The 22,212-nt window shown below is 51.0% G+C and overlaps 9 protein-coding genes across 9 annotated transcripts; 3 read left to right on the forward strand and 6 right to left on the reverse strand.

The window, feature by feature from the left end:
* Nucleotides 1–718: 718 nt before the first annotated feature.
* On the reverse strand, nt 719–2,903 carry TRUGW13939_09241 (uncharacterized protein; the record flags this gene model as incomplete). Its single annotated transcript, XM_035492366.1, has 6 exons — nt 719–1,321; nt 1,377–1,690; nt 1,751–2,149; nt 2,204–2,595; nt 2,646–2,728; nt 2,784–2,903. The coding sequence occupies 6 exons, from the start codon at nt 2,901–2,903 to the stop codon at nt 719–721; spliced, it is 1,911 nt and encodes a 636-aa protein (XP_035348259.1).
* An 840-nt stretch (nt 2,904–3,743) lies between these two features.
* On the reverse strand, nt 3,744–4,461 carry TRUGW13939_09242 (uncharacterized protein; the record flags this gene model as incomplete). Its single annotated transcript, XM_035492367.1, has 3 exons — nt 3,744–3,841; nt 4,140–4,404; nt 4,456–4,461. The coding sequence occupies 3 exons, from the start codon at nt 4,459–4,461 to the stop codon at nt 3,744–3,746; spliced, it is 369 nt and encodes a 122-aa protein (XP_035348260.1).
* A 591-nt stretch (nt 4,462–5,052) lies between these two features.
* TRUGW13939_09243 (uncharacterized protein) lies at nt 5,053–5,583 on the reverse strand (the record flags this gene model as incomplete). The annotated part of the gene is made up of 2 exons (XM_035492368.1): nt 5,053–5,094; nt 5,161–5,583. 2 exons carry the CDS (start codon nt 5,581–5,583, stop codon nt 5,053–5,055), a joined length of 465 nt encoding a protein of 154 aa, XP_035348261.1.
* Nucleotides 5,584–6,197: 614 nt separating this feature from the next.
* TRUGW13939_09244 (uncharacterized protein) lies at nt 6,198–8,479 on the forward strand (the record flags this gene model as incomplete). The annotated part of the gene is made up of 6 exons (XM_035492369.1): nt 6,198–6,600; nt 6,656–7,128; nt 7,176–7,333; nt 7,387–7,596; nt 7,644–8,058; nt 8,111–8,479. The coding sequence occupies 6 exons, from the start codon at nt 6,198–6,200 to the stop codon at nt 8,477–8,479; spliced, it is 2,028 nt and encodes a 675-aa protein (XP_035348262.1).
* A 317-nt stretch (nt 8,480–8,796) lies between these two features.
* On the reverse strand, nt 8,797–10,734 carry TRUGW13939_09245 (uncharacterized protein; the record flags this gene model as incomplete). Its single annotated transcript, XM_035492370.1, has 4 exons — nt 8,797–8,869; nt 8,934–10,207; nt 10,262–10,428; nt 10,479–10,734. 4 exons carry the CDS (start codon nt 10,732–10,734, stop codon nt 8,797–8,799), a joined length of 1,770 nt encoding a protein of 589 aa, XP_035348263.1.
* A 1,808-nt stretch (nt 10,735–12,542) lies between these two features.
* TRUGW13939_09246 (uncharacterized protein) lies at nt 12,543–14,514 on the forward strand (the record flags this gene model as incomplete). The annotated part of the gene is made up of 2 exons (XM_035492371.1): nt 12,543–14,075; nt 14,131–14,514. 2 exons carry the CDS (start codon nt 12,543–12,545, stop codon nt 14,512–14,514), a joined length of 1,917 nt encoding a protein of 638 aa, XP_035348264.1.
* A 725-nt stretch (nt 14,515–15,239) lies between these two features.
* Nucleotides 15,240–19,288, forward strand: TRUGW13939_09247 (uncharacterized protein; the record flags this gene model as incomplete). The annotated part of the gene is made up of 9 exons (XM_035492372.1): nt 15,240–15,661; nt 15,716–16,557; nt 16,615–17,033; nt 17,102–17,112; nt 17,412–17,461; nt 17,623–17,844; nt 17,908–18,331; nt 18,382–18,597; nt 18,670–19,288. 9 exons carry the CDS (start codon nt 15,240–15,242, stop codon nt 19,286–19,288), a joined length of 3,225 nt encoding a protein of 1,074 aa, XP_035348265.1.
* A 162-nt stretch (nt 19,289–19,450) lies between these two features.
* TRUGW13939_09248 (uncharacterized protein) lies at nt 19,451–20,401 on the reverse strand (the record flags this gene model as incomplete). The annotated part of the gene is made up of 1 exon (XM_035492373.1): nt 19,451–20,401. One exon carries the CDS (start codon nt 20,399–20,401, stop codon nt 19,451–19,453), a length of 951 nt encoding a protein of 316 aa, XP_035348266.1.
* Nucleotides 20,402–20,822: 421 nt separating this feature from the next.
* Nucleotides 20,823–21,967, reverse strand: TRUGW13939_09249 (uncharacterized protein; the record flags this gene model as incomplete). Its single annotated transcript, XM_035492374.1, has 2 exons — nt 20,823–21,202; nt 21,271–21,967. 2 exons carry the CDS (start codon nt 21,965–21,967, stop codon nt 20,823–20,825), a joined length of 1,077 nt encoding a protein of 358 aa, XP_035348267.1.
* Between the last annotated feature and the right edge of the window lie 245 nt (nt 21,968–22,212).

Genomic DNA, 22,212 nt, shown 5'->3' on the forward strand with positions numbered 1-22,212 from the left:
CCATGAATCACTTGGAAAAGGATACACTCAAATCGAGCTGCTTCACGGAGACGCTTGACGACGCCCAACGTTGTGCGATGATAGCGAAATCAGATAGATGAAAGGGGGGCGAACGAGCGACCAGGCAGCAAACAAGAGATAAGGCGCGCACATCAAATACTGATAAGCGCAACCAGACCCAAAATTGAAAGGATCCAGAGAAGGGGGAAGAAAAGAGTCAAAACTGGGTCGGCTCTGGATTTTTAGTTTTTGGGTATGGATTCTGAGTGGGCACAAGACATTTTATTTTTGCCTCTAATCAAGGTTCCAGTGTTCAGTGTACCGCGTCCACCGTTGCCGTTGCCGAGAAACTCGCTCAGGTGTTTTAATGGGCCCCACCGCATCCGGCCGAGTTATCGCCAGAGGAGCAGTGTGTGTATCTCGTTGATACATATACGCATTTATATACACATATGAGCCGCCACTGGACATGCATATGCAGCGGACAGCACACAGGGCAAATTACGGCATGTAGCGACAGCCAGCAACAGCGCCATCCACAGGCGATCAGGACGCTGGTTGGCTACGCCCCTGCTCGATCGGCCTTGGCAGATCGACGTCAGACATCATCAGACATCAACAGATCAGATCCTCTTTTATACAGGGAAATGATGTATGTGTATGCGCATGCGCTGTATTATCTACATACCCTAATTGACTAACTGTTGCGTTGCCGAGGCTAATTGTGATACGAGACACTATAGACCTTGAACCCGCTGGCGCTGCTGGTGCCGTTCTTTAGATCCCCGTCCGTCCCAATGCTTAGATAGCTCTTTTTTTTCGGGAGCGCATACTGCACAGTGTATCCCTTGCCGTTTCCGAGATAGGAAATCTTGAAGTCGGCTGCCAGGCTCTCCTTTTCAGCTGGCACGAGGATTCCTCCCAGGGTGATCCAGCGGCCGTCCAGCCCGCTCGAGATGCGGAAGACCCCGCTTTCGCTGCCCTGAGAGTAGTGAATGACCCAGCGCTGGTTTTTGCTCTTGTGATCCGAAGTCGCGGGGCTGATCGAGACGAATCCGCTGCTGTTCGCATTCGCAGATGGGTTGGTGAGAGCGAAATCATTCATCTCAAAGGTCAGGTATCTGCCCTCGGTCAAATAACCAATGACCTCCTTGAACCCGTCCTCAAAGAAGAGTGCGTCTTCTAGCGTCTGCTCTCCATATGGAACCGCTGGCCGTTGTTCGGTGTAGGTCGCGAGACAGAGAGATGTTCCATCGAAATTACCGCTTGCGTCTTGGTGAGGTTTATCGGCAACGGGGACCTCGGGGATGCTGTAGTTGGGCTGATTATGAATCTATTAGCTTCGGTGTTCCCGAAAAGTCAGCGATGATACTCACGCTAGAAAAATCAAAAGCGTTGACATAGTCGCACATATGCTGGCGACGCCAAGGACCCATGCCCGCCAGCTCATAGTCGCGGTATCCTTTGGCCTCGAGCCACTTTTCTATAAACAGAATCTGAGAGTTATGGTCGCACCGCTCACTGAAAACTCGTCCACCACGGGTCCATGGCGATACGATCCAGGCTGGGACGCGAAATCCGGGGCCTGTGTATACTTGGCCAAAGGTACCCAAAGGATCTTCCATCCACTCGCCAGTTGTGCCGGCCGGGGAGTGGAAAGGAGTCACAGCATCGCCGAAACCGCCAGTTTCTGATAGAAAAAGTCAGGTCAACAAGTTCCGGAATGACAACACAGGGGAATACTGCCTACCGTCATACGAAACAATCAACGCAGTGGAATTGTACTTTGGACTGCTAGTAACTGCGTTGAAGATCTGTTGCTGTAGCCAGGCCCCGTCCTTTGGCATCCATGGAGGATGTTCTGCCAGCTCATTTTGTCCAACGATAACGCTGACCATGGGGAGCGATCCGTTGGCGGCGGCGGCAGTGAAGTCGTCTAGTGTGTACAGAAACGAATTGCCGTGCTCATACAACGCAGAACCAGGGCCTGCATCTTGGTATTGTTTGAACCAGGCGTTTGGGTTGTCATCGAAGTTGTCTGTGTCTTGCCACACCTGCCAACTTACCCCAATGCGTTCGTACACCTCAAAGATCGTTTCCCAGGTCAGCGGATAGCAGGAGTAATCGCCACCTAGGCCCGTTTCACAGCCTGTGCTTACTATCAGTTATCCATTTCACGATAACAAGAGTTTTCATGCCATACCAGGGGTCTCGTTGTTATCGATGTAGGCTCCAACTGTCCCATTTGGGTTGGTCGGACTGCCAGGGGCATTGATGGTACCACTAACCCACGTCGCGCGGTTTGCATTTGTCGCAGTGATTTGACCTTCCTGATACATGTCGTTGAGGGTATAACCCTCGGCCATGGCAAAATGGACCGGGAGATCGTCTCTTTTAAAGTAACCCCAGCTCCACGGCGTGTTATTCGTCGCCCAGTGGTTGTTCAGATCGCCGTTGAGAGAGGCCTGGTTCGACTCGTAACCGTTGTCGCCGGCTACCATGCATTGTGTCGCATCCGACCAGTTTCCGCCTAGGTAATTCAGATACCATGGGAGTAGATAATCTGTTGTGTTGGTCAGGTCTTGGTTAACCTCCCTGGTCTGGATGTTAACAAGATTACTTCTTTAGGGAATAGATGGACTGACTGATACCATACGGACCGTCCATCCGCATTGACTTGAACATTAGGATCATTGAATCCCCTCACGCCGGCCATAGTTCCGAAATACTATGCACGGAGATGAGTCTGGTAATCACTTCAGAGGGAAGAATATTGTCCCTACATGGTTGAAAGCTCTGTTTTCTTGCATGAAGAGCACGACATGGTCAATCTCTTCCAGCCCGGCGCTGACTGGACTGGCTCCGAATGCCAAAGCCAGAGCGACGCCCAGGGTGAATGCCATGATGGGCAGTAGTAAGTATGAATTTAGTACGTCAAACCTACGCTGCTAGAGTGTTTTGATACTACTCGAGGGAGAAAAAAAAATAGAAAAAATAAAAAAAATAAAAAGGTGAGAAAGAAAACAATATTATTGATGCCGGTCTCCGTACCGGCACCGAGATTAGCAACGACGACCCTGGCGGGGTAGTCCAATGCCTGCAAGGGCAATACTAAACAGCTTGGAATAATATCGCCATGAGTCTTGGTTTCTATTACTACTACCACTACGTTACACTCCGCGTGCGGAGTAAAGTACTAATGCACGCCGGTCGAGTGATAGAGATAAGGATATGCACGTGATGGGGTGGGATATGCTCTGTGGTTGAAGCCGTGAAGGCGTAAAGGCGCAAAATTGGCGAACTAGATCGCTAGGGTTGACGCTAAGATGATGCTTTAATGCTTGGTATGACGCTTTGACCGACCGATGAGCCGGTTTTTAAACGTTGATTTTTTTTTAGTTTTTTTTTAACAAAGATTACTGCGACGTGTATGTTTATTTCATCATGCATTAGTGCGGTAGAAAAGACCGGTATATAGCAACATTTGAAGACAAAGAAGTGCCAAGCAAGGAGCGACGCATGCGTATGTTTGGGGGGGGGGGGGTTAGGACATCAAGTGACTCACTAATAAGACGAAAGAATCGAAGTGGGTCTAGACCCTTATATATTATTGAAATGTTCAATGTTACATCAAGGTTTGCGTATAAATGATATGTGTGACGCTAAATCAGCCAGCGTGCCTCAGTGAGCACTTGTATGTATATAAAATACATGAAGGATCAAGACTCTTTATATAGGCATTATTAGTAGGCGTTGGCGGTGTAAGCATTGCTGGGCGCATTATTCAGCGCTGGCGTTCGGTCGGGGACGCCTAAGGCAGCCTTAGCTCTTAGGCAGGCAGCTAGCCACAACCGTGAGCTCTAATTAATCAAAAGTTGTGAAGCAAGAACTCATGCAAACTTCATTTAGGAAAACTCGTGGGCTCAGTACTCAGGATCCTCCCTGGCTTCGGGCGGGCGATGTAAACAACAAAAACAGGAAACGTCTGCGTCGCGTTCATAGAGCGACAACCTCGGTCCTCTCTTTCGTGAATCGCATCGAGCGCCGCGGGCTGAAGGATATCCTGCACTAGGCGAGTCTACTACTACCACTACTACTGCCTGCCGTCTGCCTTGGGCAGTTAGTATCCCGTAGCTTACGGATTCGTGTCGCAACGTCGTCGAGGAAGCTCTCGGCGGTTTCGCCATCTCCAACATCAAGCGTCACCGTGCCAATCTGCTCGCGCGTCTGCTCTCTGACTTTGCCATAGCGGAAGGTGATGGTTGAAGATGTGGAGCTGAAGCGTTCGATGACGGTGCTGTTCTCGGGTAGGAGATGAAGAACGCGGATTGTGGCACCAAACCTGTCTATAACAAGCAGCACAGAAGGGACGGTGGAGTATATTTGCCAGACGGGAAAGCATGACTATGTCGAGTTGAAGATTGTAAGTTGCCAAAGGTCATGAAAGAAACATACACTCATATGAATTATATGTGGCGCTAACCTAGAATAGTTAGCACTATTCGGGGTAGGTACCGCTCAAAATGTCGGAGATAACCGGCTAGTCCTGACTGTCAGTTGAGTAACGAGAAACGTGTGGCGAGGCTGTACATCCATAGTTGAGTAAGAAGTTGGAATCTCTGGGATTGAGGCCGAGTGATAAGTGATATACATATAACCCTATAACATTATTAAAGAATAATATATGCAAAATACGTATTATGCTTGTCAGCTATGCAGTAATGTACAAGAATCCACCAGTCCCGTCCGCCTTCAACGCTTTTTTCTGTAGGATGAGTAGAGAAAATTCTTTTGTTTAGCCACCCGGCTATTAGGGTAAAAAAAAGACACGCCGGTCTTGGAGAACCCGTCGTCCACGAAAAAAAATAATACAATGCTCCAGAAACACAGGCGGTATGAGGGAAAATAAGGCGAGTAAATAAAACAGGAACCTCTATGCTATGTCGTTTAAGAATGATGACCCAAACCAAACACCGAGGAAGAGACATTTGTTGTTATGAAGACAGAGATCGAAGAAAGATATGTCGATGTTGGTGAATAAAGAGAAAAGGTCTATGCGAGAGCTTTCTGGTCGGAAGGAGGAGGGGGAGGAAGCTGTTTTTAGGCCAAGTTAGCTTCTTCTTCTTCTTCTTTTTTTTATTATTGCCGATATTCTCATACCTCAAGCTTTGTGTTATCGGCCATCATGCGCTGGAAGCCAATACCGACACCCTCGATCACCGCGAGGAAGACACCACACATAATAGCAGAGTTGCGGGCGGCCTTGTATCCACCACGAATAGCGAGGGAACCACCGGTCAAGAAACCAGCAATAATCGCATTGTACGGATCCTCCTTCTTTCGGATCCCCTTGATCGAGCAGTCAAAGATGCTGAAAAGACCTCCCCAGGTGCCAAAGTTTCCGCCAAGGACGGGGGCGCGCGCCTTGATGGCTGTGATGGCTCCTATCCGGCGTTCACCGTAGGGGCTGTTGCGGTAACCCTTCACACCGTGCCAGACAGCACCACCGATGGCTCCCATACTGAAAGCGCCGCCAAAGTCGCTCAGGGCAACCCAGGGGCAGGGATCGCGCGAGTGATCCATGGTGTGTTGTGAGAATATAGAAGGCGACGGGGGGTATATAAAGTCGACGAGAAGAAAAGGCGGATCACTAGGAGACACCAGCTGGAAGACGCGCAAAGTTTAAGGTCGTGAAGGTCGGTGGATGGCAGCAAGCCCGTGGAGTGACGCGGAGACTCGAGATAAGCCCGGCCGGACGACTTTTTTTTTTCTGGCTCGGCACGTGACTTGCGCTCTCTGTGAGCTCTGATTGGTCAAGGATTGGAGGGCAAATATGAATAATAAATTAATACAAGAGGCTATATCAAGTCTGTATAATGTTAATTATTTACTTAATTAATTGATTTAAGGGTTGCGTGGATGGTAACTTCATAGAAAGAAAGTCATGTAAATAGCTCTTATTAGCATAGAATCTCTACCACCATTTTCTCTTTCTTAAATTCCCTGCTTTTCTCGTTTGTTATTTATTATAAACTCTCTCTGTTGTATCAACTCTCCGTTGTATAAAACAAACCAACCTATCCGGTTGCAACGTAGAGTCACGCCCTTGCGGGGACCATTCAAATGGCAAGCGGGGACGGCCTAACATTGAAGTTGAAATTGACGACTTCACATCTGTCTCATGGAGCAAACGATCCATGGAAGGCAAAGAGATTCGCCAACGGCATGTGTCGGTGCCGCTGGACATCGCAGAGCCTGAGCGCGACGAGACGCAGAGAACAAACAAGCGGCGTTTTGCTCTCCCATTCTTATTATTGCCGCGGTCGGTGCTGCTGTCGCTCCTGCCGTTTCTGGCCATCCTCGGGCTCTTTGCGCGCCTCTTCTTCACCTCGACTGAGCTGCTCCTCCTCCCAGTAGCACGTCGCCATCCAGAGCCAAGCGAGGCGTGGTTAGATATCGACAATCGAATCCAGCAGAATGGATTGTTACATCCGGAGGAACATGCCTATCGTGCAGCTACGACGCAGACCCTAGACTTGCGGGTCGCCACTGAACAGCGACGTCCGGATGGTGTTTTGAAAAAAGTCTTTTTGATCAACGGTTTGTTTTTTCTCGTCTAATACGTATGGCGATATCAATTTGACCGTATTCTCAGACTTGTTTCCTGGCCCGACCATCGAGGCTCGATCAGGGGATACCTTCAACATTCTCGTGCACAATGACGTGAAAGACGAGGAGATATCTATGCACTGGCACGGCCTCGAGATGAGAGACGCAAACTCCATGGATGGCAGTATTGGAGTCACCCAGTGCGGCATCCCGCCCGGCCAATCCTTTTGGTATAATTTCACCATTTCTCCCGACCAAAGTGGCACATTCTGGTACCATGCGCATTCCAGCGTGCAAAGAGTCGATGGGCTGTATGGGGGATTGATTGTGCACAAGCCTGCTACCACACTGTCTCTCGATAGATTTGGACGAACCAAGGAGCAAAGAAATGACGCCCTGGCAGACCGCTCCAAGTATAACTACGGTGAAGAACTGCTATTGCTGATTGGAGACTGGTATCATCGCCCGGCCCGGGACGTGGCCAGCTGGTACCTGTGGTGGGGGTCTATGGGATTCGAGGTGAGTGGATAGCTTTTTAAGGATGCAGGTTTTCTAATTCTGGGCAGCCAGTTCCAGATTCCATACTGGTAAATGGTGCTGGTCGATTTAATTGTTCCATGGCAATGCCGGGTCGGCCTGTTGATTGCATTGGAGACGCCAATGACATGCCACCGATGGTTTTGAATGGGAAAGGCTCGTATAGATTGAGGATTGTGAACACGGGGTAGAGAAACACAACAATTCAGTTACCGGCGTACATATACTGATTTATCTCAGGTCTCTTGCCGGGATTACGGTTAGCTTTGCAAAAGAAGCACTCAAAGTTATTACGCTTGACGGCGGGATACCTGTGGAAACACAGTCGGACGAACACAAATCGTCTGCAGGAATATTATTCCCAGGTCAACGCATGGATGTTATTTTACGCCCAGTGAAAGGGGAGAATTCAATGGAGCCTTCCTTGGTGACTGTGGAATTGGATGAATCGTGAGTTGAGATTGTGAGTCTCCAAGGTATATCTAATAATGGAACAGAGACTTTAAAATCGGCAACCCATCTCTGCAACCACGGCAATCGTTTCCTGTGCTAAAGTCGCCAAAGCATGTCGATAGAACATCCGTGGTCACGACCGACTCCGACAACGATCGACACATCAACATTGAAAAAGTCCCCTCGGCGAGCTCTGTTCGGGCAATGATACCCCCCAAAGCACAGCAAACGCATCTCGTTTACACCAAAGTCGAGAAACTCTCCCGACTAGCCAATATCCCACATGGCTTCTTCAACCGCACAACATGGAAAGCGCAGAGCGACCCACCGTATCCCCTCGCTGGTCTTGCGCGCAAGCAATGGGATAACCATCAGCTTACTGTTGCGACAGGGCCAGAGCCAGTATGGGTGGATTTGGTTGTAAACAATCTCGACGAAGGGGCCCATCCATTCCATCTTGTTCGTATCCGTGCCCTTATTTTTCCCGAACCTGTACTAATTCTTCCTACAGCACGGCCACAATTTCTACATTCTCGCACTGCACGAATCGACATATGGCTGGGGCTCATATAACCCCTGGGACGAAAAATCACGCCTCGCTTTTTTTCCCACGGACAACAATCCCAAAGACAACAACCACAATGCAGACCCGTACGACCTCAGCCAGGCAGTGCTCCGCGACACTGTCCAGATCCCGCGACGCGGATACGCAGTTCTCCGGTTTCGCGCGGATAATGCTGGTGTGTGGTTGTTTCATTGTCATGTCATGTGGCATTTGGCTGGTGGTATGGCTATGATTGTGGATGTGATGAGCGCAGACGACTCTACGGCGCATCAGCCCTGGCTATCGGCAACGGAGGAGTTGAAATGTAGTGTTTAGTTTTTTTTTGTTTGGTTAAAGAAACAATTACAATGGAAAATAGATCTAGATGCTCACGTCATGAATGTCGCGTCAAGTTCAACGTTGTAAAGTAATATATAAACGCCATCTCTTCTTCCTTGTTTATAAAACCATGGCTTAGGTATCACACTACAGTATCCTAAAAATGCAACGCATAAAAAATAAAGAAAAGAGGGAACTCCACGCTCATGCTACCGATATCGAACATAATAAGAGAAGGAAAAAAAAAATAACACAGACAGAGAAAGACCGAAAAAGGTGGAGGCTTCGCTTTTTGTTTTTTGCTTGATAATAGGTTAGGTGGTGGCAGTGGCCCATTCGACGACTTCGAGGGCGCACATGACCAGAATCAGCGTTGATGGCAGGATCCTGCTGATAATTAGTATATTTCAGAAGAGAGAGAAAAAAAAAAAAAAAAAAAAAAAGGACCCACCAAACGACGTAGCTTTGGAAAAGCAGTTTTGACATGGCACCCATATACACATTATTGATCTGGCAGATCTGCGCCAGCTGCAGAGCCGACGGCGCGCCCGTGAGCAAGAAGCAGACAATAATAAAAATCGGGTCGTCGAGGATACTAATCGGAGCGTATTTGGCCAAAAGAGCCAGAAAGGGCGCCATGACCAAAGTGGGCAGCAGCATGCGGGCAATCAGCGAGGCGATGATGAGGTTCCGTTCCTCTTTGGCATCGTATTCCTCATCTAGCGCTTCTTCCGGTAAAGTGTTGCGTGCGAGGTTGGCACCGAGGACGACGAGGATTAGAGGCACGGCGACCTGCCCGTTTTGGTCGATGGCGCGAGTGATGGAATTGCGTACAAAGGTGCCGTCGTCGAAGAAGAGGCGTTGCAGGGCGGGGATGGAGGCTACGAAGATTGCGGCGAGCATTGCCCACAAGGGCGGGTTCATGAAGTCCCACAGCCCCCGAACGAATCGTCCTGTCCAGGAGCTCGACAGAGTGAGACCCTTTTGCACCGACGGTGGAAGCAATTCATAGACCCTGTTCTTTTTGTTGTCGGCACCCTTGGTCAGACGGGCATAGGATTTGCCCGCAGATCGTTTGTATCTGTACCAGACTCCCTTGATTCCAGACGCAGCGGCTCCATCTGGTCGACGAACCTCGACATCGGGAAAAGTCAGGATGTTGCCAGCAGAGCTTTGTCGAGGAAGGAATGGGCCTGTCGGTGGCGGTCCGATAATAGACAATGGAGCATCTTCATCCGAGGAAGAGGAAGAGTCGTCTTCATCGTGGTCCAAATCGCTTGCACTACGCGAGTGGGAACCATCCAGACCAGGCAGCTTGTTATAAGAGAGGGCGCGATCGGTAACAGGGGTCTGAGTGCCGGACTCAAAGTAAGCCGAGTAAGTTGTAGTCGAAGTCAGGCCGTTTTCCATCGACGGTTTAGTCCGGATCAGAGGCTCGTCTGGATCAGTCTGGTTGGGGTTGTCGGTATAATGTTGTTGGCCGCTCCGGATCGAGTGCCTGTCGCCCTCCTCGATATAGCGCTCCTTGGGCGCGAGTAAGACGTGATAGCCCCAACTCCAGCGGACCAGCTGGCCAAGTTGCTGGAATATCAGCAGATAAAGAATACCGCGAGCGGCCACTTCGTCATCATTGTCATTTTGCACGCGAGCCCAATGTAGGCCCTTTAGAGTTTGCGACAGGGAGATGACGAGGGAAATAGGGAGAGAGTTGGAATTCCCAAACACCTGAAGCGCAATCATGTTAGCTTTGATTTGAGACTAGCATGATGACATTCTTACCCCCATTGCGGTGACAAAATTGGCCTGCCGCTTTTTGAATCGAAATAGACGGGAGACGAGAGAAGAACAGAGGTAGGAGACGCAGGTCATGACGACGAAAATGAGCGGGATGATGGCGAGGTCGGTCAGCTTCTCGGCGGTGAGCTGGGAGGCCAGCTTGGTAAAGACTATTATCATCAGTTTCAAGTTCCCACCAAAGCACATGAAGTAGAAGTACCTAGACATGGCGTAAAGAGCATGACGTTGAGATTGGCGACCAGCTTCTGGGCCTCGCCGTCAAACATGCCCTGGCGAGCGGCAATGTAGCCGGGCAAGCTGACGCAGATGACCTCGAGGACGGCCTCGAAGACGAGCAGGACGAGATGGAAGAAGCTCGGATGGCTGGCATGGGGGGCGGCGCTCGCGACGACCTGGGCGGGCGAGAAATACTCGTTCAGAGCGCGCACCGAGGTGGGCGAGGCGAAGATGGGCATTGTTTTCGGGGTCAACGCGACTTGACTTGACCGTGATGGAAGAGGGAAACAGGAGGAGATGGCGTGGAGGGAGCCTGAGCTGCAGAGCAGAGCAGAGCAGAGCAAAGCAGAGGCGATGAAGCCAAAGACTGCAGCTTCCTTCCTTACGTTGCGTGGTGCCAGACTGCCAAGTAATGTTATCATCAGAACCCTTATCTGACGCTATGGGTCCAGCCCCATTTCTGCCTGTGTGATTGGCCGCCAAGCTGGTGGCCAAGCTCAATAAAACAGCCAGGCAGCCAATTGGAGACGTGTATAGCAGGATTTGCGGGATCCACACGCGCGCCAATGCAATGTGATTGGCCGTGTGGCGCAGCATCTGCAGCTGCATTTGGCGCCAATTGACGCCGCTGTGGCCAATCGCAGCCGCCAGCGAGTGCATGATGTCAATACTTGTATTATCCAGTATAGCAATAATACAGCAATACAACCCTACAGTCACTATCAGGGATGTGACGATTCCGGATTGTCGCACTACTCGGATGATTTATGCGAGCAATGACAAGGCAAGGCGCGCTGCGACTGCACACGTCATTCACTGGGATCGACAGTGGGAAACAGGCTCTTTACTCGAAAACAAGTACTATGTCCAAGGATAGTCGTTGGGTCAGGTTGGCGGGCCGCGGCCCGCCAACCAGAGGAGTAATAAAATATGGCAAGAGTATATTACTGTTATTCTCAAATACGGAATCAAGTGGCAACACCATGCATCTTGAAACTAGCTGGAATTAGATATGCCACCGATCACGATTGCTGCGCTCGATCAACTAGCAGCTTCTTCCTACTGGCTGCTAACGATAATTAGTTTTTCATTTTTCCCCCAACTTCGCCACACTTCGATAGCCACAATGCTAGTGCTAGTGCTAACTAACTAACTTAGCATACTAGCATAGCCTTATAGCCCAACCCTAACAGGCTGACTCCTGTATAACCTGCAGTTTCAGCCCAACTGCTGGCAGGCAGAAACATAATAAACATAGTAAACATAATTACAATAAGTATACACACATATTTTTTTAAAAAAGAGATTAAAAAAAGATCAAAAAATGATAAAAAGAGTGGTTCCCGCAGCCACAGGGCCCGCTGGTACCTTCTCCCGCGCCGGGCCTAATCGCGAATCGTCGCCTCCCCGCTCGCCGCCATCCGTGCTCCTGCTCCCAACTCGCAAGCGTATTCCACTTCTGCCCCTCGACTCCATCCAACTATCTCTCTCTCTCCTGGATTGCCCGTTTCTCCGTCTTTTCCTGCGCTGCGTGCATTCTGCTCTCTTTTCCTGCACCTGCTCCGCTGCTTCTTATCGCTCACTATTGTCGGTTTTTTGCATTCGCCTTCCTTCCGGTTCCCCGCCGCTGCGGTCTACTACATACAGTCATACACCATTCGCCTGTGCATTTTCTTGTTGTTGTCGCCTGCAAGACTGATACTGCTGATACCGAGTCTCCCTGCAGCTGTCTGCGCCCCAATCGACCCCTAGTTTACCCCGAGTCTGCGCGCTTTCATCATTCACGACACACCAGCTGTAGCCCCGCATCGATTATTTTTTCCCCCTGTCAGTCGCCAACTGGCTGCGATAATATCGCTTTTGCTCGCTATTAGAATACACGACTACTTGTCCGTCTTGCTTCGGGGCTCTTGCTGACCACGTCGCATTCAAGAAAAGACGTGTGGCCGGATTGTTGCGTTGCGCCCTCCCGGGGACGCATCCAGCATCGCAAACTGCGAATTCTTCCGAGAAGCGCTGCTGTGTGACTTGGCCCTCAACACTCGCCATGGAAGCCGAACAGAAAGCCCCGATCGTGGAAGATTTCGCCATCTCCCCGGGCTCCGATAATGAACCAAAGACTCCTCCCTCGCCGGCATCAGCACCACCTGCCACGAAATCGCCGACCACCGTTCCCTCGCTACGACCGGGAGCACCTGCGAAACTGAGTGAATCAACAAACCCTCTAGGCCAATTGAATGCTGCTCGGAGAGGAGGCGTGCCGCCTCCGCGCCCAGTAGCTTCCATTGGCGGACAATCAGCAGGGCTGAACCAGGACCTCATGGCTCGAATGAAGGAATTCTCCTTGTCAAGACAGGGAACTCCCGCCAGCCTCACACACGCTTCTTCGACGGGGGCAATTCCCTCGTCAAATCAAGCACATGCATCCCCAGCAGCCGCCGGAACGGCCTCTCCGCATGCGATCCCCTTCCCAATCGCCGGAGGTTTGCCCGGAAGAGGGCCTATTGCACGACCCCCGCTTCCACCGTCTATGGCGTCGGCTCCGTCGATACCACCGCGCCAGAAAACAGGTGGTTTGGCCGCCAAGCGGCTCAAGCCAGGTCTCAAGTTGTCTGATGCCCAAGGGCCGCCTCCTCCAGCCCCAGATACCCAGCAACCCGCCCAGCCCACCCACGACGACCCAACCGATTCGGCCTTTAGCAAATACTCTGAATTCCTCGACACCAAGTCCGGCACACTGCACTTCAAGGACCAGGCCGTCATCCACGGCGGAGGCATCGAGTTCTCGTCCGGACAAAGTTTCAACATATCCCTAGACGAGGTTGATCGGCTCGAAGAGCTGGGCAAGGGCAATTACGGAACCGTGTATAAAGTACGACATAGTCGGCCTCACCTGCGAAGACCAGGTCTTGGCCTGTCTGGAATTGTCAGCCGGCCAGCGGGGCTGGAAGATGTTCTTTCACCAAACTCAAAAAATCCACAGGACAATCTCAGCGGGGTCGTAATGGCAATGAAAGAGATCAGGTTAGAGCTGGACGAGAAAAAGTTTGCCCAAATCATCATGGAACTAGACATTCTACACCGATGCGTATCGCCTTTTATCATTGATTTCTATGGCGCCTTCTTCCAAGAAGGCGCTGTCTACATCTGTGTCGAGTACATGGACGGCGGATCTGTCGATCGACTATACAAGGGCGGAATGCCCGAGAACATCCTGCGCAAAGTGGCTCTTTCGACAGTCATGGGTCTCAAGACATTGAAGGACGACCACAACATCATCCATCGGGACGTCAAACCCACCAATATCCTCGCCAACAGCCGGGGGCAGGTCAAAATCTGCGACTTTGGAGTGAGCGGCAACCTGGTTGCGAGCATTGCCAAGACCAACATTGGATGCCAGAGCTACATGGCCCCCGAACGCATTGCTGGCGGCGGCATGCAGCAGTCGGGGGGGACGAGTGGAGGAACTTATAGTGTCCAGAGCGATATCTGGAGCTTGGGCTTGTCGGTGATTGAGTGTGCCCGGGGGCGATATCCGTACCCTCCGGAGACGTACAACAACATCTTCAGTCAATTACACGTGAGTGCAGCCTCGTTGAAATTAGGATTTACGGCTAATTTAAATGATTATACAGGAAATTGTCAACGGCGAGCCACCTACCTTGCCGGATGACTTTTCGGACGATGCCCATGCATTTGTTCGAGCATGTCTTGACAAAAACCCAAGCAATCGCCCTAGCTACAAGCAGCTTCTCCGCCACCCGTGGCTTACGTCCTTGATGGTACCCCCGACGGCGACGAATGGAGACGCCGATGCCCCCCAAGAGCCTTCATCTCAGCTCTCGCCCGATGCGACCGACGATGCCGAGGTAGCGGCATGGGTGACGGAAGCTCTGGAGCGCCGTCTAGCAGGTACATCGGGCTCGGATGAGAGGCCAGCGTTGCATGCTGCTCCGCTTGATGCTGTTGGGGGGAGCCCTCTAATTGAAGAGCCCACGTCTCTGTCACCGCATGATTAGATACGAAGTTTCTTTTTTTCTTCTCCCATTCATGGAATCGCTACCTATCATATGTCTCTTGCGGACATCATATTAGAGCCTGATAAGCTGGCATTTACATTTACATTTTGCATTTTGGTTGTGTCCTAGCGGACATGTGCTGTCTACATATTCCACATTGGTGTCGATATCTTATGGCTGGTCATGGTTATATTGATTTTGTATGGAGTACTGTATATATTAGTTGCATGGATAGATACACAAGCGGGAACACGACGATTTTCTTTCTGTTTTTGATCCGTGCATAGAGGCATAGAAGTGGTAACTAACTATTAACGAGTCGCACTATCATGCAATGTGCGTGCTGGATGGCGTTTACCCCGCCAGCCTGCAGGATCACTCCATATGTAAGCCGATGAATAACCGCCAACTAACGAGGTTATCGGTTTTGTCAGCGTGCAAATCTAGTAATCAATAATGGAGAAATCTACTGCTGGCCATTAATAATGGGCAGCTCTAGACGTCCGCGGAAGCCCGAGCTAACTGTTTGTAGCGAAGGGGAAAAGGATTTGCTCTCCACTGAGTCCACCTCCATGACTTGAGCCCTGCAAGCCCCTCCAACTTGATTACTACTACGTACTGTCGTGCTACCACTGTGGTGTTGATCTTTCGCTCGCTCCTCCCCTCACGTGCCAGTCCCCCCCGTATATATCCATCGCCAACTTGCCCCTCCCGTTGTCGGCGGCATGCTCGCGCGCTGCTCCCCTCTGACTTGCATCACCACGACTGCGACCACCACCACGTCCAGACTTGCAATTCGACCTGTGTCCGCGCGCTGGCTAACGACACGCGCTCCTAGAAGAAAAGAGTTTGCATCCGCCGTACCCGGAACGGGCGCAATTCTGGATCCGATAACCTCCTCCTCCTCCGCAGCTCCGCGTCTCGCTTCGTTGTCTAGCCAGCTTTCTGCTTCGTCGCCGTCGTTTCTTCGTTCTGCTCGATCACAGTATTCTACAATGGCGCCAGTCGAGACCAAGACGTACGACTATATTGTCATTGGGGGTGGTAGCGGTGGCAGTGGGAGTGCTCGCCGGGCTGCCGGGTGGTATGGCGCGAAGACGCTGATTGTCGAAAGCCAACGCTCGGGCGGGACATGCGTGAATGTTGGGTATATAAACACACCTGACCCAAAGAACAAGAACTAAAAACTAACGGATTGCAGATGCGTGCCCAAAAAAATGACATGGAACTTTGCCTCGATCAACGAAAATATCCACGCGGGGCGACACTACGGCTACGCGATCCCCGAGAACATCGGCATCGACTACGCCCACTTCAAGAATATCCGTGATGCGACCATCAAACGTCTGAACGGCGCCTACGAGAACAACTGGAACCGGGAGGGCATTGATCTGGTGCATGGCCATGCGCGCTTCGTCGAGCCCAAGACTATTGAGGTCAGCACGGGTCCGGACGGTTCTGAAAAGACGCGGTACACGGCCAAGCACATCCTGATCGCCGTCGGTGGGCACCCGATTATCCCGAAGAACGTGCAGGGCGCCGAGCACGGTATTACCAGCGATGGGTTCTTTGAGATTGAGGAACTCCCCAAGAAATGGGCTGTGGTGGGCGCGGGCTATATCGCCGTTGAACTGGCTGGGGTGCTGGCTTCCGTTGGAGTCGAGACGCACATGTTCATCCGCGGCGACACTTTCTTGCGCAAGTTTGATCCGATGATCCAGCAGACCATGACCGAGCGCTACGAAGCCGTCGGCATCAAGGTGCACAAGCAGCACAAGGGGTTCAAGGAAGTGCAGCTGCTCAAGGATGGTAAAGGTGCCGACAAGCTGCTCAAACTGGTCGGCGTCGATGGCGAAGAGCACGAGGTGAATGAGGTTCTGTGGGCTATTGGCCGGGCCCCCGAAGTTGAGAATCTGAACCTGGAGGTCCCCGGCATCAAGCAGACTCACACCGGACATGTCATTGTGGACGATTTCCAAAACACCAGTGTCGAGGGTGTCTACGCGCTGGGAGACGTTACAGGCCAGGCAGAGCTGACGCCAGGTAAGAAGCCCTTTCTATTTAGTATTCTTAGAAAGAAAAGTTACTGACAAGTACAAGTCGCCATTGCCGCCGGTCGGCAGCTTAGCAGTCGTCTCTTTGGCCCACCCGAGCTCAAATCAGCCAAGCTGTCATACGAAAACATCCCCACTGTGGTCTTTTCGCACCCAGAAATCGGCACGATCGGCCTGACCGAGCCCCAGGCGCGCGAGCGCTACGGCGACGACAAGATCAAGGTGTACAAGACGCGCTTCACAAACATGTTCTACGACGTTTTCCCTGTGGAGGAAAAGAAGCAGAACCCGACGCAAATGAAGATTATCTGTGCGGGCCCGGAAGAAAAAGTGGTTGGACTGCACATTTTGGGACTGGGCGTTGGCGAGATGCTGCAGGGCTTCGGCGTTGCTATCAAGATGGGCGCGACCAAGCAGGACTTTGATAGCTGCGTGGCGATTCACCCGACCAGCGCTGAGGAACTGGTGAGTTACACAATAATATGGCATTGATTTAATCTGATTCAAGGTTTGCTAACACTGTGTGTGAACAGGTGACGATGCGGTAAATATATCGACCGACCGAACCGACAGACAGCCATGTTTGGAATATACCTGGAGGCCATCTAGTCAAGAATAATAAAGACATTGAGTTTGAAGTTTAAACCATTGAGTCATGGACCATTTGAGTTCGTAAGTAGTAATTAATACTATTAGATACTGACGCCGGCTCGGTGGGCGACAAGCCGACAGCGACGGAGTTAGTCCGATTCATGTAAGACTAGGTCGTCGGTATCTCACTTGGCCGGCCGAGCGCGCTCTCAGGCCTGTTCGACTCGCTATCGGACGTTGACCCGTAACTAGGTTTATCGCTGTTCCGGATATCTCGCGTGCATATCAGTGGGACTGCGCGTGTGTGCAATGTGCATTGATAAGGATGCCGGCTCGAAGTGTGGGGAAATCCCCTATCAACGTTAGGACGTAGCATCTGTCTGTATATATTGCGATGCACGCGCCGCTGTCAAATGCCAATGTGTTCGGTCCCATTGAGTCGACCGTTTGCCTACCCATGAAGCATTGTTGTCTATACATATCAAAATGTCCGACCTGAACGACGACAAGCACGAAAAGACGCCTGACGCCGACGTCGGCGTCAGCGTCGAATGCGGCTCTGACCTGACCAACGTCCAGCTCGACCCGGCCAAGGAGAAGAAGCTGCTGGCCAAGCTCGATTTGGCCTTTGTGCCTGTGATTATGTTTTCGTATCTGTCGTGCTTCTTGGATAGGAGCAACATTGGTACGTCTTTATTCACCTCATCATATATACCTGTATTGCAGACAAAACTAACAACAGTTTCAGGAAACGTCAAAATCGCCGGCATGCCGCAAGATATTGGAGCTTCGACAGCTGAATTCGCCGCCGCCGTGTCTATTTTCTATGCTACTTATGTGACCTTTGAGACGCCATTGGCCATGCTAATGAAAAAGATCACGCCGCGCAACTTGCTCACGGCGCTGTGTATCGTCTGGTCGCTGACGACTATTTTCACGGGCTTCATTCAAAACATTGGCGGGTTGTATGCAACGCGCCTGATTCTCGGTGCCTGCGAGGCCGGGCTCTTTCCCTGTCTGAATCTGTACCTCACAATGGTGTATCGCCGCGAGGAACAGGCGAAGAGGGTGTCGTATCTTATGAATTGTGCTGCTATCTCTGGAGCAGTCGGTGGTTTGTTGGCCTATGGGTTGCTGCAGATGGATGGCGTGGCGGGCAAGGCTGGCTGGAGGTATTTCTCGTTTTCTTTTTCTTGTTGTAGTGTGTTACTGACCATTGTAGATGGGTGTACATCATCGAAGGCTGCTTCAGCATGCTCATCGCCGTGTGGATCTGGTTCGGACTGCCAAATGACCCCAGCAATGCATACTTTCTCAACGAGGAAGAAAAGTGGATGATGCAAGTGCGCAACGAGCAGCGACGCCACTACATGGGCGCTGAGAAGTTCACTTGGGACGAGTTCTGGATCGAGATCCGCGATCCAAAGCTGTACTTTAGGTGAGTCTACTCTTTACTTTAAACAAAAAAAAAAGATGATGGGCTTAAGGTGACTGACTGACTTTTTACCAGCGGCGCAATCCAATTCTGCCAGGATATCCTGCTCTACGGCTTCAGCACTTTTCTCCCCTCGATTCTTAGCTCTATGGGATACGACACCTTACACAGCAATGCCTTGACTGTGCCCGTCTACATCTTCTCGGCGATTGTCTTTACCATTGTCGCCTTTTTCGCGGACCGCACCTCGCACTTTGCCGTCTTCCTATTCTGCGCAAATATTTTCTCGATTGTTGGGTACATTCTGCTAATCGCCGTGTCCAACAATGCTGTCAAGTACTTTGCCACCTATCTCTGCGCCGTTGCCGTGTATTTGGGTCCGGGCCTGAATCTCGCCTGGCTGAATGTGAATGTCGCGCCGCATCACCGTCGTGCCGTTGCCGTGGGACTGCAGCAGACAATTGGAAATACTGCGGGTATCGTGGCAGGCCAGATCTACCGTAAATCGCCGTATGTACTCGGCAACTCGTTCTCGCTGGGTGCGATATGTGTTTCGCAGGTGATTGTTGTCGGAAAGATGCTGTATCTGCGCAAGGAAATGGCGGTGAAGAACAAGATTGCGTCGTCGGGAGAGCAGGATAATAGGAGAGTGAAGACGGGTGATGGCGAGGTTGACTTTAAGTATTTGTATTAGTGTATATATATGTATGTTTTCCTATATAGTTGGCATGTACTGTGGCTGTCATATCTGGTAGCACGTACATTGAAGCCATTTACTTGGTTTATATATGGTATGAAGACCAAAAGCACACAGATATGAATAATATATACTATTAGCAACTGATAATTTGATACATCACAAATGCGACTTGCGCGGCCACTTCCCCACGCCCACTGGCGTCCACCACGGCCACGCAGGTGGCACATCTTCTGGCCGATTGAAACTGCCTGTAAAATCTGCCTTGCGTTTCTCCAAGAAACTGACCACCCCTTCGGCATTGTCTGTGCCTCCAAACATATCAAAAATCAGCCGCGAATTCAGCAAGTGCGTCTCCTCCGCACTTCCCGGCGTTCGCCATATCAGATCTCGCATAACCGCGCCAGCCACGACCGAGGTGTTCTCGGCAACGTCGCTGGCAAGTTCCAGCGCGCGAGCCACGGTGGCTTCGGGCGTGGGGAGTAGTTCTGAAAACAGGTTTGACAGCAGCGGATGCGAGGCGGGATAGACACCGCCGGTCGTGACAAGATGCAGAGCACGCGAGTGTCCAATCAACTTGGGCAGGAAAAAGGCCGATGCACCTTCCATGATCAGTCCGCGCCGGCCAAACACGAATCCAATCTTTGCATCCTTGTGCGCGACGCGGATGGCTGCGGGCAGCGTGCTGGTGATGCCCACGCCGACTGCAGAGCCGTTGATAGCGACCACCGTCGGCTTGCGACAGTTGTGCATGGCCAGAGTTACCCAGCCGGCACTGTCGCGGTGATCCCTGGCGCCGCCGGGGTCGGCAATGTCCTTTGCGGCCTTGCCAGTGAGAAATCCGACTTCGAGATCGGCCCCGGCGCAGAACATCTTGCCGGAGCCGGTCAGCACGACGGCGCGGACTCGGTCGTCAATGTCGAATTGCTTGTACACCGCCTCCAGCTCCCGTGCCATTTCTGCGATCCACGCATTGTGTTTCTCTGGTCGATATAGGGTCACGAGGATGACCTTGGTCGGGGTCGGTGAGTCGGCCGGAACGTGAGAGAGTTTGATGTGTTTGGTAGGAAGGGCGGCGTAGGAGGATGGCAGATCTGGGGATTCTGACATTTTGGCGAACGACTTCGATATAGAATAGGTGGACACGTAACACTGGCGCTGACAACCAGCACACAGCGTATTATTTAGTTGAGATAGACGATGACGGCAAACGACACCAGGCAGATACACAGCGGGATGTAGACGTAGAAGAGGTCCATCTTCTGCAGAAGACAGCGGGCAACACTCGGGCCTTATAATTGATGGACAGATCAGATACAAGAGACGGTCAGGCACATTGCCGGTGTTGGCGGAGAATATTAGCGCGGACCGAGGGAGGGCGGCCTCGGAACTGCGGGGAAGGAGCCGTCACGTGGGCGATGTCCCAAAGAGGAAATTTATGGCAGCCTGCAATGAATCCGCATAAAATTGGTAAAAGACGCCATTAAAAAGAGTAATACTAATACACTGCGGCAAGTAATATTTATAGTTTCTATACTGAAATACACTCCCAAATATCCAATCCTTCAAAGTCGCCAAGACCATCCACAGACGCATACATGTCGAGAAGATAGTCTTCAACCTCGTCTGAAAGGGGCAGGCTTTCCATTTGAGCATCGGTCATCATTTCTTTCCGTTTTGCCCAAAAAGAGAGCAAATTCTCTTTGAGGCTCTCGCCACGATACGGCCGCTGCCCCGGACAGCGCCATACATAGTCCTTCCAGGCAATGTGGAAAAGAAACGCACGGTGAAATTGTCTCCCTTGGTTGTCTCGTGCCTCGTCGTCTTGGAAGTTATCGAGATTTGAGAGAGTCTTGTCTATTTGGCCGAAGAATTGTTGGAGTCGCTCCTCTCGCGCGTTATCCAACTTGTCTAGAAAGGTCTGTTGTTAGTGTCACTTGCATATAATTGCAAAGGGAAAAGAATATATAGTAATGTACCTAGTAAGCTAGCCTTAAAAGGTAATCCCAGATTGTCGATACGACCCTTGGCATTGGCAACGAGAGAAATTGTGGCCTTTTTCAATGGTTCATCTAATGCCAACCTCCAACACATATACACCCAAATAGTCGCTTCCCGTACGCTTGTAGCATCGGCAAAGTGGCGGGGGATGTGGTAATCATCAGGAAGAGTGGCCGAACCCAAGTTCCACGGCCCTTTCAAATAAAGTATCCACCTCTCAGCGAACGGAGTCAGTATTTCCAAACAGTCAAGGTAGTCGGCAATCACCACGAGCTTGCCCAAGAAATACACATCAGGTATGACGACTGGAATATCGTCGAATCGAAAATGGGCTATTCGAAGAATAACCAACAGGGCAGCAGGATCCCACTCCTGCGATATGTCAAGACGGGCTCCCGACTGGCCATCATATGTAAAAGGATCGCTCACACGATAAAAGATACTTCTAACGCAAGAAGAGGCCTGGGCCAGACAGTGTAGTGAAACGCGATATACAACTTGTCTAGTATCACCCTCCAACGCTTCGATGCTTGCAGGTCTGGAAGGCGACCCCGAAGCAAACTCAGTGCAAGGATTCTGCAAGACGATCAGACTCTCTCCCATATGGGTGAGGTCGTAGTCGACTTCAGTGCTATACAGCTCGGATAGAGAGACTCTAACAAAATTATTCAACATGTTGCTGATGAGGGATGCAAAGCTGAAGTGGAATTTTTAGGAGGAAAATGGGTAGAGGCTATAAATATACAATGTCATTGAGAGAAACCGCTTAGCTGGCATAATCAATTGATCCTGTGAAAGACTCATTTTTCTTTCATCTTTCATCTTTTTTGTTTAAAATGTTACATGCTGTTTGCCACTGAAGCTTAAGACAGACAATGGCCAGACCGACAACCGGTGAGCCCAGGATGTCACCGCCCATT

The sequence above is a fragment of the Talaromyces rugulosus genome, chromosome V (genome assembly GCF_013368755.1).
Source record: "Talaromyces rugulosus chromosome V, complete sequence".
In the NCBI taxonomy this organism is placed as follows: domain Eukaryota; kingdom Fungi; phylum Ascomycota; class Eurotiomycetes; order Eurotiales; family Trichocomaceae; genus Talaromyces; species Talaromyces rugulosus.